This window comes from Carcharhinus amblyrhynchos, chromosome 20 (assembly GCF_965287045.1).
Source record: "Carcharhinus amblyrhynchos chromosome 20, sCarAmb.v2.hapA, whole genome shotgun sequence".
In the NCBI taxonomy this organism is placed as follows: Eukaryota; Metazoa; Chordata; class Chondrichthyes; order Carcharhiniformes; family Carcharhinidae; genus Carcharhinus; species Carcharhinus amblyrhynchos.
The window spans coordinates 14,565,768-14,584,754 of NC_137343.1; the positions used below are offsets into that span (position 1 = coordinate 14,565,768).

At 45.2% G+C, this 18,987-nt stretch overlaps 1 protein-coding gene across 1 annotated transcript in view; it reads left to right on the forward strand.

Annotated features, from left to right (window-relative positions):
* The first annotated feature begins 1,204 nt into the window (after nt 1-1,204).
* Nucleotides 1,205-18,987, forward strand: part of coro1cb (coronin, actin binding protein, 1Cb) — a 207,604-nt gene continuing 189,821 nt past the window's right edge. Inside the window, exon 1 of the mRNA XM_080208128.1 lies at nt 1,205-3,634. Coding sequence (XP_080064254.1) covers nt 1,279-3,634 — 2,356 coding nt within the window. The 5' untranslated portion in view covers nt 1,205-1,278. The remainder of the gene's footprint in view (nt 3,635-18,987) is intronic.

An 18,987-nucleotide genomic window follows, 5' to 3' on the forward strand; every position in this document is an offset into this window, starting at 1 on the left:
TAAATGCTGGTCCCACAAGTGAATAAAAGAAAATGCACAATTAAATGCTTTGTTGAATTGTCAGGATCTTGGAGAAGTATTGCAGCAAACAGCCGTGCTACTGACCTCCCCAAAATAGCTCCCAGTACAGGCTACACTGGACACTTGTGTGGCATGGACATCTTTGGAACTAACTTGGCATCGCACCAAAACACAGGCACGACACAGTTACAGTCTGAGGCCAGTGTTTCCAGCCCACTGCCAACCCTAATCCTGCCCAAATATGTTTTTGAGCAGAATTATTGCATAAATATTAGGGAGAAACCTAGTTGTGTCCTTCATTGCATTTCAGCCTGGCTGGTAGTCAAGACAAAGTTTTAATTGTCTGACTGTGATCAGCTGATTTTCCATGATTTGGGATTGAAATCTGGGGAGGTTGTGTCTCATGGCTCAGTTGCAGATATTATATTTACTCACAGAGGCATCAGATTCTACTTGCACAAGTCTTTTAATGCCTCCCTGTTAAATTACGGTCTCACTGTAAATAATGTTTGAAGGGACAGTGGATGGTGGGAAATCAGATACAAGTCAACGATGTCTCACAGCACTGAAAATAAGTGTGTCTGTCAGACAGAATCGATTCAGTGCATTAGACAGTCAGCAACTAATGTAAATAAATTAAAATGCTGTCTCTTCAAAGACCACAGATACTGTCTTTAACCAATGAGCAGTAGTAAGGGCTACAATGCAAGCCTTTATGTGTGAGTTGATATGTAAACCAGCAGAGGTCAGAGATCAAGATAAGAGATTGTGCCATTGCATCGCAGTTTGTAAGAGCCTTTACCTCAGTTGCTGTCTGTGTGCATTCTCTGGGAAGACTGCTCCTGGTTTACCTGCACTAAAAAAAACTGGTAAGAATTCATGGACAAGGAACATTAAACAAGGCTGGGCTGGAGGAAAGTGAACTTGCAGGGTGTGTATATCTCGAGAGGGTTTTATTGCTCGTTTGTCTTTGCTGCTATGGATTTTCTTGGCATAAGTCATTCTGTGTTACTCAACTCAGTTAAACTCAGCCAATCAGCTGTCTCTTGCTTAAATTTCTGCTTAATCTAGTCCATTACCTCACCCTAGTAGGAAAGGGATGAACACTAAATGGCAAAGCATCCAACTACATGGCTTTAAAAGGACAGTAACTGGTGCACATTCACTTGAGGTTGGTGCTCTTGTAAACACGCTCTGCTTTCTCTGACAACTTGTGATTTTTTTTCTGTCTCTCTCTCCCTTGTATCAAGAGTTAAAATGGAACAAATAAAAAACTTAGAAGACATTGAAGAAGCACGGGAAAGGCTAGATGATAACCCAGCCAGAAGCACTAATGTTGAAGTGAGCCCGAACAAGGTGGAGTCTGTTGCTTCCTTTCACTGCAGCATGAATCAGGATGAGGCTACAGCTTCACTGCCTGAACACAGGGTAAAGCGCCAGGAACAGGAGGTCAAGGGACAGCTTCACCTCCAGGGAGGGAGTGACGAGGATTCTGCTCAGAAACTGGATTCTACTGTTTTCAAAATTGAGAAGGATCAAGAAAATGCTAACACTGTAGAGGAAGCTGATTTTGTTCATGACAGAATGGAAGCAGAGACTAAGGTTAAGTGGGACGAGGAAAATGTGAACATTATTCCAACATGTGGAAGAGTTGCGGAAAGCGAGTTTGCTTGGCAAAAACAGGAAAGTGAACAGCCAGGAATCCTGTCACTAGCTGTTCAGCAGAGTGCAGGTGGCTCAGAAGGAGTGAGCAACATTGAGATGGAGGAAGTCCAAAATCCAAACAATGCAGCTCCACAACCCAGCAAACAAATGTTTGAGGAGAAACTACTGAATGTACAAAGGCTGCAGAAAGAAGGTGACTGCAGGTCCACCGAGACCCTCAGCCCTGCACCAGCTGGAGAGCAGGATGTTCAGGAAGGTGAGATTTCTTCTAACCCTCTTGTAATTGAGCAAGAACAAACTGTAGAAGTGCTTAGCGAACCGGCTGGAGGTCTTTCTGAGTTGCCTGCGAATCAGATTGCTTCAGTAGAGAAACAGAGTGAGACGGAAGCAGGAAAACAGACTATCGAAGGAGAAGGAACTGAAAACACAATGGGAGATGCACACCCGGATAATCTGGGAGAAAGTTCCCGTGACCGTTGTGTCACTGGAATAGAAACGACAGGTGGAGGTGAGCGGAGCCTGAAGCGTTTTCTTTCTCAGACTGAGCTGTACATCACAAAAGCAGATCAACCACCTAGCGAAGCAAGTTCGTCAGGTCCGCATGCATCTTCTGGTGGGGATGTGAGTGTGAGCAACCCGACCCCACAACACAGTCCAACCGACTACAGCAAGCTAGATCCTGAAGATGGTGAATGTAAACAAGCTGAACAAGTAGATGATGGATTTCTGCTGAAGGAAGTTACGTCAATCGAAGAGATTGGAGATGCTGCACTCAAGGGAGACTCTGAGAGCAAGCCCACTGCCTCCGTCATTGGGAAGGAGGAGCTAATGGATATTGAGACATCCAGTCATGCCACGGTCAATGAACAGGTCAGCCATTCTAATCAAACTTTGAAGACTGATGCTAGTTGTAACTTCAGCCAGATAGAGGAGACCAAACTGGACAGCAATTGGTTAAACCAAAGTGCACCATGTCTAGAGACAGACAAATTCAATTCTAAAGTACAATCCAACATAGTTTCCCAAGTTGACTGGGTACAGAGCAAAGATCAGGAACAAGCTACAGGGCTTGAAAATACCAACAAGTCAGATCAACAGGGAACAGGTACCTCATCTCACCCACCCCTGGAAAGGGCGGATGAACCTGGATTGGACAAAGTTGCACTGGTTAGGCTGGAAGTAAATTTGACCCAAACTCTTGGCAGTGGAGAAGCTAGCCGTGACACATGTATCGAAGAGCTCTGTCTATCTGGTAGTAGGGAGAGCAGCAGACAGGACAATCTGTCCCAGCTAGCAGAGCAAGTCTATAAATCGAATGAAATGGTACAAAGTGTCCAGGGAAGGAAAGCCAGTGTGAAGGACTTTAGTGAGACTGAAGACAGTCAGTTTGGTCTCCCAGCACAGACCCAGAAATCCAGTCCTGTACGTGATCACCAGAGCAGCAAAGCTGATCCAACACCTCAAAAGGAGCAAGTTAGGGAAGTTGTTGAAACTTCAGAAGAGAGTGGACTGTGCAAAGCTCCACTGAGCAGACCTGTTAATGGGCATGCCAAAACTGACATTGGTGGCTCATCTACCTGCAGCATTGACAGGGAGGTAGAGTTTGGTCAAAACCTGAAGGATGGAACCACTACTGCACCTGAAGCAGCCGGAAAAGTGACTGAGTCCTGTCTAGTAACAGTCAGGCAAAAGCATGTCCACCCCGCTGGAGGTACAGGCTCACACCCAGAGACTAAAAGCGCTTTGGATGCAGCTGCAGTGCAAGGGCTGCTGGAACATCATGTAGTGTCCGCAGGCTCTGAAACATCAGAGAAACAGATGGCCAAGATGGTGGAAAATGTGAATGAAAAAAAGCCAGAGGAGGTCATTAAAGTTTCCAATATCAAAAAAGCATTTGAGAAGAAGGATCAGAGAAAGGAGAAAGCACCAGATGTCCAGAAGAAACGGGGTAATTTTCTTTAAAATGATTTCTTGTAGCATTTATGTCTGGTACCCGGGAAGGGTACATGGAGAGGTTCTTTATCACCATACTGCTATGTTAACGGTCTCCTTTGCTTTCAGTTGTGGGAGAGATAACCAGTCACTGAGGAGTCCAATGTACAGCCTGGAAATGTGTTCAGTGCAGTGTTTCAATCACTGCATAAACCTGAATCCCAGGGCTGGGTGTGTCCTAAAAAGAATAGTGGAGGATGTGGCAGAGCAAACAGAAGGGGGAGCACAGGGGGTGGCAGCAGTGGTCTGGGAGGGTGGGGGTGTGAGGAGGAGGTGAGAGGTATGGTGGTCCAGCAGTGGATCACATTCTTCAAATGTTCATCGGGCGGAACGGTGGCACAGTGGTTAGCACTGCTGCCTCACAGTGCCAGGGACCAGGGTTCGATTCCCGACTTGGGTTACTGTCTGTGTGGAGTCTGCATGTTCTCCTTGTGTCTGCGTGGGTTTCCTCCGGGTGCTCCAGTTTCCTCCCGCAGTCCAAAGATGTGCAGGTTATGTTGATCGGCCATGCTAAATTGCCCCTTAGTATCAGGGGGCTAGTAGAGTAAATATGAGGGGCTGGGTGGGATTGTAGTCAGTGCAGACTTGATGGACCAAATGGCCTTCTTCTGTTCTGTACTGTAGGGGTTCCATTCTATGAAATTTATTGGACTGAGGGAGAGAGATACATCACAGCCAAGACCAGTGGTGTCCTTGTCCGACACTGTGGGAAAGGTTATGTTTGTAGTAGTGGGTGGGGGCACATTGGGAGATTGAGGGTGGAAAGTGGTGCATGCTTAGGGATCAGGGCAGGAAGAATGGGGATAATTTATATCACCAACCCCTCAGCCATCCAACTTACCCTCACCATAGTAGGAGGCTAATTGAGTGGCCTAAAATGCAATGCTTTTAGATAGTGAATTTAACAATAACGGAGAGAGAGTATTCATACAACCCTACAGTGCCCTTCGGCACATCGAGTCTGCACTGACCACATTCCCACCCCCAATATCCCTACATATTTTACCTGCTAATCCCTCTAACCTAAACATCTCAGGACACTGAGGGGCCATTTTAACATAGCCAATCAACCTAACCTGCACATCTTTGGACTGTGGGAGGAAACCCACACAGACACAAGGAGAATGTGCAAACTCCACACAGACAGTGACCCGAGCCGGGAATCAAACACTGGTGCCTGGAGCTGTAAAGAAGCAGTGCTAACCACTGTGCTACCGTGCCGCACTGTCATCACAGGGTGTGATCATACAGAAAGATACACAAAAATAGAAGAGGGTAAATGACTGTCATTTTTTGATCCATGGGTAGGTTTATTGTAGAGTCTGAGCCAAGGTGTCAGCAATATTGCAATTAAAAGTGTAACGACTGACTAAATTCTGGTAGCACAATACAAGTAAAACACCAAAGTACGAGGCATATTAAAATCCCCTACACGAAGGGGGCAGTCTGGGTGGAATTTACTGCCCTTGCTGGTGAGTTTTGAGGCCTAAGGGTATTTAATTAGGCAAGGTATTGGCAAACTGGAACCCTGCCACCTTTCCATCTATATGTTTTGGCTGAGAAGGCTCAAGGTCGACCTTCCAGTCCTGCTGCCCACTCAGCCCCTTATTGACCAATTAATGACCTCATCCTGTTGCCGCTGCGATCAATCCTACGGTGTGCATGGTAGCACATGGCCAGTTTGTCACCTCCTGGCTGATCTGAGGTGGGGGAGGGAGGAGGCGAGTGGGGAATAGGTGGATGGGGGTGGATTAATCAAAGTCATGGAGCCTGATTGAGGAATGGGACGTCAAGAAGGAGGAGTCACTGACAGCCACTCCTCTGTCCCTGCTGCTGTTCTCCTTGCATCCCTCTCCCTGTGACCCCCACCCCAGGAACACTGCCTCCACCCCCCGTCAGCTCATTCCCCCTGCCCCTCCCCTCTCAACTCATTCCCCCTGCCCCTCCCCCCTCAACTCATTCCCCCTGCCCCTCCCCCCTCAACTCATTCCTCCCTGCTCCTCCCCTCTCAACTCATTCCTCCCTGCTCCTCCCCTCTCAACTCATTCCCCCTGGCCCCTCCCCTCTCAACTCATTCCCCCTGGCCCCTCCCCTCTCAACTCATTCCTCCCCCCCCCGCAAAAAAACCCAACACGACTTAATTATGACCCGGACCACAGCACAGCCCTGGGACCCTGGTGCCTGTTTTCCCAGCAGGTCTTGTGCTGCTGAGCACAACAGCTGCTGATGTCTAATTGGCCAGCAGCTCTTGGTGGGCAAAATCTCCACCCCCAGGGGGGTCTTGATTCCAGGAGACGGTTGGTCCCACCACTGCCCGAGTGGTCTTCCTGAAAGCAGACAGTGTGGGTCTTTCACCAGCTCTCCAGACAGCAGCAAGACCCCTGACACTTTAACAAGATTCTGCCCCATGAACACCACTCCCCTTACTGCTGGTGCCACTTTAACAGGAAGTGTTAGAAACACAGGCCCTTCAGCAAGATAGGCAAATAAGAAGAAATATGTAAAAATCCAACTAGGATCTAAAAGGTAAATTTGGAGAGTTGCTTTGATTAAATCATGATTGCAGAGCAAGGTGACGTTGATTAAAATGAAAGTCTAGGATTGATGTCAAGGGCACCTATTCAAACAGGACTGATTGATTAATGTCTGGAATGGGGAGTAATGTAATGGAGGTAATGTAATAGGGGTAATGTAATGAAGTAATGTAATGGGGGTATTTTAATAAAGTAAAGTAATGGGGAGTACTGCTGGGCAGGATCTTGAGCCCACTCTCGCTGTCCATGAGATTGCCGGCATGGGCTCAAGATGTGGCGAAATCATATTCACACCAGGCTCACTCAAACATGAACCTGTGGTGGGCATCCCCTGGAGGGCGTAAAGATGGCTATAGAGGAGAGGGACATGGATGGCCAATGCCCTGGTATTGTCCCCCTGACAGTGCCAAACTGTGCCAAGGGAAGTGCCAGGGTGGACCCCAGGGGGATCTCATAGTCGGGGGGGGGAGGAATTATACATATCTGGTGGTAGTGAGGAGCAGTGGTGGGAGTTGGAAATCCCAGCAATGGCCATTTGTGGAGGGATGGGTGTCAGCAGTGACTGTATGGGTGCAGGAAAGGTGTGCCAATTCCAGTCAGTGGAGGTGTTGGGGGGTGGGGCTATGTGGAGAAGTGTTGACTCTGATCAGACTCTCAGGGGGAGAGCTCCTCAAATCTCCATGGTGGGCTAGAAACTTTCTAGAAACTTGTCCACCACTGATGCTTTGAATGGGGGAGAGCGTATCTTACAAACTTGATTGAATTTTTTGAGGAAGTGACAGATGATTGATGACGGCAAGGTGATGGATGTTGTCTACATGGACTTTAGCAAGGCCTTTGACAAGATCCTCATGGCAGACTGATACAGAAGGCAAAGTCACACGGGTCCATGGTGAGCAGGTAAGCTGGATACAGAACTGGCTTGGTCATAGAAACATTTTCTAACTGGAGATCTGTGATCAATGGTGTTCCGCAGGGATCAGTGCTGGGACCGGTGTTGATTGTGATATATATGAATGATACGGAAGAGAATGTAACTGGTCTGATTAATAAGTTTGCGGACGACACAAAGGTTGGGGGAACTATGGATAGTGAGGACGATTGCCAAAGAATACAGCAGAATTAGATAGACTGGAGACTTAGGCAGAGAAATGGCAAATAAAATTTAATCTGGGTAAATGCGAGGTGATGCATTTTGGAAGGTCAAATGCAGGAGGGAAGTATACACTAAATGGCACAATGCTTAGAAGCATTAATATACAGAGGGATCTAGGTGTACAAGTCCACAGTTCCCTGAATGTGACAACACAAGTGGATAAAGTGGTCAAGAAGACATATGGCACGCTTGCCATCGCTAGTCGGACATTGAGTATAAAAATTGGCAAGTCATTTTGCAGCTGTATAGAGCTTTAGTTAGGCCACATTTGGAATATCGCACACAATTCTGGTCGTCACACTACCAAAAGGATGTGGAGGCTTTGGAGAGGGTACAGAAAAGGTTTACTGGGATGTTGCCTGGTTTGGAGGGTATTAATTACAAGGAGAGATTGGACAAACTTGGTTTGTTCACTTGAACGTCAAAAGCTGAGGGGCGACCTGATAGAAGTTTGAGAGGCATGAATAGAATGAATAGTCAGAGATTTTTTCCCAGGGTAGGAATGTCAATTACTGGGGGACATAGGTTTAAGGTAAAAGGGGGAAAGTTTAAAGAAGATGTGAGAGGCAAGTTTTTAACACAGATGGTGGTGAGTGCCTGGAATGCGCTGCCAGAAGAGGTGGTAGAAGCAGATACAATAGCAACGTTTAAGAGGCATCTTGACAGATACATGAATAGGTAGGGAATAGAGAGATACAGACCACCTAGAGGCTTTAGTTTAGAAAGGCATCATGTTTTGGCGCAGACTTGGTGGGCCGAAGGGCCCATTCCTGTTCTTTGTTCTAACACTCTTGACTGCATCTCATCTGGTCCCAGTACCTTGTTAGCTTCCATACTGACAGTCTATTCAACACTTCCTCCTTATCAATTTTGAGCCTTTCTGGGGACAGAATTTTCTCAACTGTCACTATGTCCTGCTAAAGACGGATCCAAAATTAATTTAATACCTCAGCTATGCCCCCTGCTCCATGTGTAAATTTCCTTTTTGGCCCTTAATCAGCCCAACTCCACAATTTACCAACCTTTTACCATTCATACACCTGTAGAAGACTTGGACTTTTCTTTTTGTTAGCTGCCGGTCTTTTCTCATAGTCTCTCTTTGCTTCTGTAATGAGCAGTCTTCTCCTGTCTGAACCTTTGTTCTCAAGTATTTTCTTCCTCAAACCTGTCATTAGCACATTTTTCCTCCTTATCTTAATTTCCATCTCCTTTTCATCCATGGAACTCTGGATTTGTTTGCCCTAGCTTTTCCTTTCTATACCATTACTGCATCCAGACCAGTTGGGCGGCACGGTAGCACAATGGTTAGCACTGCTGCTTCACAGCTCTAGGGTCCTGGGTTTGATTTCTGGCTCGGGTCACTGTCTGTGTGGAGTTTGCACGTTCTCCTCATGTCTGCGTGGGTTTCCTCTGGGTGCTCTGGTTTCCTCCCACAGTCTAAAGATGTGCGGGTTAGGTTGGTTGGCCATGCTAAGAAATTGCCTCTTAGTATCCAGGGATGCATAGGTTAGAGGGATTAGCGGGTAAAATATGTAGGGATATGGGGGTAAGGCCTGGGTGGGATTGTGCTTGGTGCAGACTTGATGGGCCGAAGGGCCTCTTTCTGCACTGTAGGGTTCTATGTTCATTTCAGTTTTGAAGGTAGCCCATTGTTCAGATTCAGTTTTTTTTCCACCAACCTTTCATTCCTGTCCATTCTTGCTCCATTGATTAATTTTTCCCAATTCTCCCCAGTTAATTATATTTACTCCGGATTGCCTATTATCCATTTCTACCATTCCTAAACTTTTTTAGTACAATGGTCACTGTTTCCTAAATATTTCCCTCTGATGCTTGATCTATTTGGCCCACCTCATTTCTAAGAACCAGGTCCAACAGAGCATCTTTTCTTGTTGGACCAGACACATATTACTGTAGAAAATTTTCCTAAACACAATCTAGGAACTTTTTTCCCTCTCTACCCTTTATAGTATCACTACACCAGTCAACATTTGGGTAATTAAAGTCCCCCATTAAAACTACTCTCCAATGTTTGCATCTCTCTAGTAATTTCCGTGCAGATATGTTCTTCTACAACCTTCTCACTAGTTGGTGTTCTGTTGGCTACAGCAATCAATGCAATTGCATCCTTTTCTGTTCTTTAGTTTCTTATCAAAATGGATTCTGACCTTGAATCCTCTGGGACATACTGCTTCTCCAGCATTGCAATGCTCTCCCTAAGCAGTACCACCACTATCCCTCCCACGTTCCCATTTTTCCTAAATACCTTGTACCCAGGAATATTTAATACCTAATCTTGCCCCTTCCTTGAGCCAGGTCTCTGTTATCACCACAAGATCGTAATTCCACAATGCAATCTGTGCCTGTAACTCCCCAATCTTATTTACTGTACTTCATGCATTTACAAACATGCACAGTTACCCTGATTTAGACATCATTACTTTCTCCCTTACTCCAACTTCACTTATTAACTTAATGTTTTCTGGACCGGTGTTTTCTGTCCCACCCAATATTTTTATGCATCCTGTCTAACATTTCCTCTTGGTTTCCACACCCCTGTCCGGTTGTTTAAAGCCCTCCCAACAGCATTAGCAAAACACCTCATAAGGAACTCAGTCCCAGCCTAGTTCAGAAGCAACCCGTCTGGCTTGTCTCCCCCAGAGCCTGTCCCAATGTCCCAGTAAGCTAAAGCCCTCTTCCTGAACCAGCTTGCCAACATTATGCTTATAATTTTGACTCACTTTCACATGGCATTGGGAGTAATCCTGCTTGCTAATATTCCACCCAGCTCCCTAAATTCTGAGTGCAGGATCCCTTCCCATCTTTTTCCTACCTCTGGCTGTTCACCCTCCCGAGAAGAATGTCCTGCAGCTATTCTGTGACACCCTTGACCATGGCAACAGGGAGGCACATCTAAGACCACATAAGCGCCTGTCTGTTGTCCTGACGAACGAATCCCCTCTTGCTATTGCTCTTTCCTTCTTCTTTCTCCTCTCCTATACAATTAAGCTGCCCATGGTGCCACAAACCTGGCTCTGACTGCATTCCTTGAAAAATCAGCTTCCAAAGCAGAGAAACGATTTCTAAGTGGGACCCCAGGGGATTTCTGCACTACCTGCCCAGTTCTCTTGGACTGCCTGGTGATCAACCATTTCCTTCTCTGTCCCCAGGTCCTGAAGCTGCAGTGTGGCCACCCCTCTGAATGTGCTATCCACGTAGTTCTCAGCCACGCAGATATGCCACAGTAACTCCAGCCACTGTTCAAATTCTGAAACCTGGAACTCCAGTTTCTGCAGCTGGCAGCACGTACCATCATCTAAGGTGCTGGTAGCATCCATAACTTTGTACATATTACAGGACACAAATTCCATTTGGCTGAGCTGCCCTACCATGTCTGAACTTCTCTTATTTGGTTTGATTTATTATTGTCACATGTATTGGGATACAGTGAAAAGTATTGTTTCTTGTGCACTATACAGACAAAGCATACCGGTTATAGAGAAGGAAATGAGAGAGTGCAGAATGCAGTGTTACAGTCATAGCTAGGGTGTAGAGAAAGATCAACTTAATGCAAAAATCAGACAGCAGCAGGGAAGAAGCTGTTCTTGAGTCGGTTGGTACGTGACCTCAGACCTTTGTATCTTGGATGTTATCTCTATGGTATTTTGGATTACTTGTATTATTTTGCTATATGAGTGCTATCTTTCTCTTATTCGAGACATTAACTTTTCACGCACTGTCCCTTACACTGAGTACTTACCGGCCAATGATGTTAACCAGTAAGTGATATTTCCTCTGACCACACGGCTGTTTCATTTACCCCCACTGATGCCTCCCAGCAGCTCAATACTCACCAAATAACTCACCATTTCTCCCGCAACAGGGCAAGCACACTTTCTGAAGGGTGAAAAAGTTAGAAAGCAAAAGAGCTCCTTTTTCCTCCAAGCACCTAATCCCCGCTTTCGATCCAAATTCCCAAATGTTCTCATTCAGTCTGTGTCTCACAGGAGGATGAAATGGCTCTCACTGCTTGTGTGTCACTCCCTTATCCATGGTCACGCATATCAGATCTTTCACTGGAACATATCACTCGTGTTTATTGCAATTTTTCTGGGTTTTTTGATGCTGTCAAGTTCTGCTGTGTTTTGACTGTTACCAGTTTAAGGATCAACTGCTGTAACTTTCACTTATCAGGTCACTTCTCTAATAGAGCAAGACCGAATGTCAGGAGAAGGAATAACTGAGGAACAGAATTACAGAAGGAATAATACGGGAGGTGATGGCCTTGTGGTATCATTGCTAGACTATTAATCCAGAAACTCAGCTAATGTTTTGGGAACCCGGGTTTGAATCCCACCACACCAGGCGGTGGAATTTGAATTCAATAAACGAATATCTGGAATTAAGAACCTACATGAAACCATTGTTGGAAAAACCCAGCTGGTTCACTAATGTCCTTTAGGGAAGGAAATCCGTTGTCCTTACCTGGTCTGGCCTATATGTGACTCTAGAGCCACAGCAATGTGGTTGACTGTCAACTGCCCTCGGGAAACTAAGGATGGACAATAAATGCTGGCTAGCCAGCGACGCCCATGTCCCACAAATGAACAAAAAAAACCAGTCAGGATTACTAGGAGTACTGTGAGGTTTGTGATGTTCCAAAGGAATTTTCAACCTTCTGTGAAGTTGAAAGGTCTTTAACATGTCGAGCAGTTAAGGGAAGGTGAGGCAAGAGGGTCTGGCAGACTTCTTTGGCCTAGTTGCTTAGAGAACGTGACATCAATACTCCCTAAAAATCTATGGTGACATTTCCATTGCCTCTTCTGCAAGGAATCGGCCAATAGTGCTCCATAAGATGAAGCAGATTCTAACAGACCATTTTGAGTGCGAAAAATAGCCCAGACATTTGTGAGAACAGGACAGAAGCCTCAGTTTAGTGTTCAAATCAGAATCCGATAGCACACGGTGGCCAAGGTCAGTCTCAGCCATTCCAATCACTTCTTAAAGGACTCACCATCAAATATTCAGAACTGTTGGGATCTATTGGTTAAACAAAACCTTGCTTGATTCTCACAGATATTGTTGACTTGTCCATCACTGCAATTTCTTTCTAGAATCTGTTCCAAAGTTTCCAGAATGTTCAGGGAATTACTGATACTGCAGCTCCTAGTGGGTGGCTTGGCCAATTCTTTTTATCTGGAGTTAAGGGATGACAGCAGGTTAAGGAACTGGGTAGAGTTGGAGTTGGGACAGATGCAATTAGAGCAATCCTAATGAGGAAAGGCCAATAAATGGACATCCTTACTCCACCAAAAAAGCTCAGTTTACCCGAGGAGCAGTGAATCAGAAGGCTACACTCGACTAGAAATTGTGTCAAGGGTCTGTACGGATCCTTACAGCAAAACCTGCAATATATTATCGTAGTTGACAAATCAGTGCACTGCGAAACTGAGGAACATGCTTGCCCCTCTTTTACATCCATAAATGGCCAAACTGGGTCTAATGTCATTAGGTAGGATGTGTTTTTTTTTGAAGCAGGGTAATATTACAATGGTCACGACAATGGCACACTCAATTGCTGGATTTGTTTGCTAAGACTGAATTGCACCAACTGGAATGTTTGTACTGTAGTGACATTATGTATTTGTTTTAACACTTACTTGTTTCTTACCAGTTTTTAATATTGTTTTCAACTTCTAACAATGGTAAATCCCAATGGTGTTGTGAAGCTAGGATCCACTCTGTTTCTATATTCATATATTCGATATGAGATGTTAATCCCCATGGTGGGAGAGCTAGTCCACTATGTCACCCATCTTGGTGTCATCTGCAAACTTACTAACCATGTCTCCTAAATTCTCAAGCCTCCAGTTTGAAAAACAACCATCCTCTGTCTTCTGTCATCAAGTTAATTTTGTATCCAATTGGCTATCTCACGCTGGATCCCATGAGATTTAACCTTACGTAACAACCTACCATGCAGTGCCTTGTTAAAGGCCTTGCTAAAGCCCATGTTGACTGCACTGCCCTCATCTACCTTCTTGGTTACCCTTTCAAAAAAAAATCAATCAAATTTGTGAGACATGATTTTCCACTCGCAAAACCATCATGGCTGTCCCTAATCAGTCCTTGTGTCTCCAAATGCCTGTAAATCCTGTCTCTTGGAATACCTTCTAATAACTTATCCAATACAGATGTGAGGCTCACCGGCCTGTAGTTCCCAGGCTTTTCCCTGCAGCCTTTCTTAAACAAAGGCACAACATTTGCTACTCTCCAATCTTCAGTTAATGATTCAAATATCTCTGGTTGGGGACCTGCAAAATCCTCTCTAGCTTCCCACGAGGATAGACGTGTAACCCCTTACAAAAAGGGCATCTGAGACCTCCCAGAGGCATTCAGCTTACCTGTGCTGCCCTGGGATGAGCCAGTCACATAAAAGTTCAGAGTTGCTGAGAGTTTAAGGACCACAGTGAGCAGTGAAACTATGGAATTCTCTCGTGCAGAGGGCTGCAGAGGTCGGCTGTTAATTATGTTTAAGGGAATCAAGAATTATGGGGATAAGGTGGGAAAGTGGAGTTGAGAATTACCATAACAGATCATGGTTTCATTGAATGACAGAGCAGACTCAATGGGCCAAATGGCCTACTTCTGTTTCTTCATCTTATGATCTGACTGTACAATATAAGTTAAGATAAACATATTCGCATGTCAATCGATGGTTTCTGCTCTTTTATTAAAGACACGAGGCTGAGTAATTTTTAGATAATAACAGATTGAGGAATTTCACATGACTTGGTGACTTTATGATGAACATTTCAAATCCCTTGCCATTCTCAAAAAGTCTAACCATTTTATCCAAATAGTTTAAGATAAGTTTAAGTTTATTTATTAGTGTCACAAGTAGGCTTACGTTAACACCACAATGAAGTTGCTGTGAAAATCCCCTAGTCACCACACCCCGGCACCTATTCGGGTACACTGAGGGAGAATTTAGCATGGCCAGTGCACCCTAACCAGCATGTCTTTCAGACTGTGGGAGGAAACCAGAGCATTTGGAGGAAACCCATGCAGACATGGGGAGTACGTACAGACTCCACACAGACAGTGACCCAAGCTGGGAATCAAATCAGGGTCCCTGGCGCTGTGAGGCAATAGTGCTAACCGTGCCGCACCGCATGGGCACGGGCGGGAATACTAACTTCTAGTCCAAGCTTTTTCTAAACACGATTATAATCTAGACATGGTGCTGCTGCCGGTTGGGTTGGCACGTGGGTGGCTTGTTGATTAAAGAGAGCAATGGGGGTATGTGAAAGGTACCACACATTAAAATGTTACCAGTTATGTGGAGAGAGGAACAACTTCCAAAAAAATTATTGAAGAATAGAGAAGGCACAAGGTGAGAAAATGAGCGTGTAGTTCTCCAGCTGCACAGCCAAGCTTTCTCTCCAGATTCTCTGGCACTCTCGGGGCATTGTTTTTGCTGTAATGGTGGTGGGACGGAGCCTGGAAGAGCCAATAACACCAGCTCCACAGAGATTGGGGGGGGGGTGGGGGGCAGCCTTTTTAAAAAGGACACTTCCAACTGCGCCAAACAACCCTGAACCCCCCATGAATATGGCAATTTATTTCCCCCCTTGCCTCCCCCCCCCCCCCCCCCCCCCACCCAATAAGGTCCAGGATACCCAGCCCATGGATAATGAACACCAGGACAATGCCAGGAGCTGGGCCAGGGCAGCGGGTATAACTCTCTCCCCCTGGGGGCTTAACTTAGCTTCATGCCCCAGCTGGGTTCCCCTCGACTGCCTCACATTTTGAAATATCTGTTGGAAACCTTGCTTATGTGTTGTCCTTTCAGCGAGGAGGAAATGCCTTAGGTGGGGGAGACATATGATGAGGAAGCCACTTGGTCATATGTAAATTTATTACAAATGTATTTAAGTCATTACATCACCAGCAAAGGTGGGGAGAATCGAAAAATAAGATCTTGCTGGTGAGGATCTGATTTTGTGATTTTCGTGAGATTTTGCACCCATGTCTCTGCACTCATGGTGGACACAGGAGCGAGATCACTCTGTGTGACGATCTTTGACACAGAAGCAGTATAGGAGAGAAAATTTATAATCTTTAAAACATGGGGGAATCTGTGTCTGTTTTTAAGAATGTTATAGAAGAACTTTAATGGTTTGCATCAATTGTAAAGTGCCCATTTTAAGTTTTCTTGGATGATAAAAGATATGGGTCCATGTGACCTGCAAACAGTACGGGCAAGAAGAAAATTAAGACATCAGAACATAGAAACTAGAAGCAGCAGTAGGCCATTTGGCCCTTCGAGCCTGCTCCGCCATTCATTTTGATCATGGCTGATCATCAAATTCAATGTCTTGATTCCCCATATCCTTTGGTCCCTTTAGCCCCAAGAGCTATATCTAATTCTTTCTTGGCCTCAACTACATTCTGTGGTAGTGAATTCCACCTTTTCACCACCCTCTGGGTGAAGAAATTTCTCCTCACCTCAGTTCTAAAAGACTTACCCCTTATCTTCAAACTATGACCCGAGTTCTGGATTCCACCACCATTGGGAACATTCTCTCTGAATCTACCCAGTCCAAACCTGTTAGACGTATAAGTTTCCATGAGTTCCCCTCTCACTCTTCTAAACTTCAGTGAATATAATCCTAACCGACTCTTCATCTCTCTTCACATGACAGACCTGCCATTCCAGGAATCAGCCTGGTAAACCTTCGTTGCATTCCCTCTATAGCAAGGACATCCTTCCTCAGGCAAGGACACCAAATTACACACAAAAGTCCAGGTGTAGTCTCACCAAAGCCCTGTACATTTGGAGCAAAATATCTCTGTCCCTATCATTATGAGGAACAACATATCATTTGCCTTCTTTACTGCTGGCTGTACCTGTGTGCTTACTTTTAGTGGCTGATGCACGAGAACATCAAGTTCTCGCTGAGTATCCACCTCTCTCAATTTACACCCATTCAAGTAATAATCTGTCATCCTATTATTGCTATCAAAGTGGATAACCTCACACTTGTCCACATTACACTGCATCTGCCATGCAGATGCCCACACACTTAGCCTGTTTAAATCACGCTGAAGCATCTCTGCATACTCCTCACAGCTCACCCTCCCACTCAACAAGAGACAACAGTGTTTGGCTGGACGCAAATGAGAGCTGCAGCAGAGGGGAGAACAGAAAAGGTACATTTACAAGGAATAACAGTGGAATTTTATGGTCCCGTCACAGTGGGAGCGGGATCAGAAAAAGCGACAAGCCCAGTCAAAAATCAGAGGATTCCGTTGTCAAATGCCACTTATCTGAGTGTAATACAATTAAGCAGGACAGAAAACCTATGACAGGGTTAGAACAACAATTGTTTACTGGACAATTTTACAGCTGCTTCTGTTTTGCCAGTGCTAGCTAGATCATTTAGCAGAGTTTATTAAAGGGATCGGAAAAAGGAGTCTCCGAGGAATCTGTGTTTTCAAGACTACCATGAACCCTAGCCAGGCAGATTGTGCAAGAGTGTGTTGTTTGGGTGGCAGCTGGTCCCCCTTGGGTCCTTGAATGGAATACAGCTGCGGATGAACATGATTTGTGGGCCCTACTAATTGAGTGGGAAAGTGAGAGTGCCAACATACCAGAGGCTGAGTTTGAGAACTTGGAAACTGCACATGGTGCAGTATATCTGCAGGGGGTGATGCAGGTGCTTATGGTTGTGTAAGACATATTTTTGTATCAATTATTTAAAGTGAAATTTACTTTTTAATTTGAAGTATCATTTATCTTGTTAATTCATATTTAACTTGATGTATGTTGCCTTGGTTTAGGTTTTCCAAAGGTACAGACTCAGTTTTGATGTACTGCCATGAGATCAGGTATAGTTATGCTCTGTTTTTGCAAAGGTAGAACCTTTTGACAGCAGTTTCAGAATGAGTTGCTTCATTATGGTAGCATGGTGATTAGCACTGCTGCCTCACAGCTCCAGGAACCTGAGTTTGATTCCCACCTTGGACTACTGTCTGTGTGGAGTTTGTGAAACTATCAATTGGCTTTCATTCCAACTGATCTGGGTAATTCCTGGTTTAAAACATTCATCTGAGGTGGCATGGTGGCATAGTGGATTAGCACTACTACCTCACAGCACCAAGGACCCAGGTTCTATTCCCAGCTTGGGTCACTGTCTGTGTAGAATCTGCATGTTTTCCCTGTGTCTGTGTGGGTTTCCTCCCACAGTCCAGAGATGTGTGGGTTAGGTGGATTGGCCATGCTTAATTGCCCCTTAATGTCAGGGGGACTAGCAAGATAAATGCATGGGGATATGGCCTGAGTGGGATTGTGGTTGGTGCAGACTTGATGGACTGAATGGCCTCTTTCTGCACTGTGAGTTTCTATGATCTAACTTGCATTGGCTCTTTTCATTTTGAAGTATAAGATACTAATAGTGAAGAAGTCTTTTGGTAATCTCTTCATCTGGAGGTAATTTAGTAAATATAGTTTTGGTTTGCAGTTCATCCACAAAGATTAAAACAAAATGTGAGAGAGAAACCATGGCAGATTATTGATTACAGACCAGGAGCCGCTCTCTGAGTTACTATTCTATAATAAATTAGATTTGCAATGTGTGTTGCTTGTTCCTTGAATGGTATTTAATGCAGGTGACAAGAGTCTTGTCTGCTGACTGAAAATCTGCGAAATAACTGAAAGGCCAGTGACAATGACACTTTCCAATGCAGAAGTGTCAAATTCAAATTCTCCAGGTTAGAGAGCCTGTAATTCTTTACAGCAAAGCGCACCAAATGAACACTCTCTTGAAATATTGAAAATCAATTAGTTTTTAGATACGTTTTTGGCCAACGGATAACCTCTTCGCTAACCATCCTCCCCCCTCCCAGCTCTTCCTCCCTGCTCTTCCTTCCTTTTCCCTTTCCCCCTCCCCTCCCCCTCTCTCCCTCCCTGTTCCTCCTCCCCTGTCCCCCATCCTCTTCCCCCCTCCCCGTCTCCCCTCCCCTTTCCCACTCTCCCCACCCCCCTCCCTCCCCTGTCGCTCATGCTTAAGAGCAAAGCAATTGGGAAATCCACACTTATCTATTTACCTAAACTGGAGTGCACACATTTCCATATTGACACATTCCTAAGTCCACTGAAGTACTCACCCCGCAAATACACACACAGCATTTTTAATTTGCAAATGCTTACCCAGCTACAGCCTCTTAACCTGGCAGGGCATTGGCTTGCAGGGTTGTCTGTAGCTGAATAGCAGCTGTAATAACTTCTCACAGTTCGATTGGTAAGCCAAGCTAGGCGTTTGATTAGATAACCAAGAACCTGCCTGATTTAGCTGTTGGATTGGTAAGTCTTGTCAGAAAGAATGAACACTATTTGTGTGTAGTCTGCATGTTCTCCCTGTGTCTACCTGGGTTTCCTCCAGGGGATCCAGTTTCCTCCCACACTCCAAAGATGTATGAGTTATGTTGATCGGCCTTGAAAAATTAACCCTAGTGTCAGGGGGACTGGCAGGGTAAATATGAGGGATTATGTGGATAGGGCCTGAGTGGGATTGTGGTCAGTGCAGACTCGATGGGCCAAATGGCCGCCTTCTA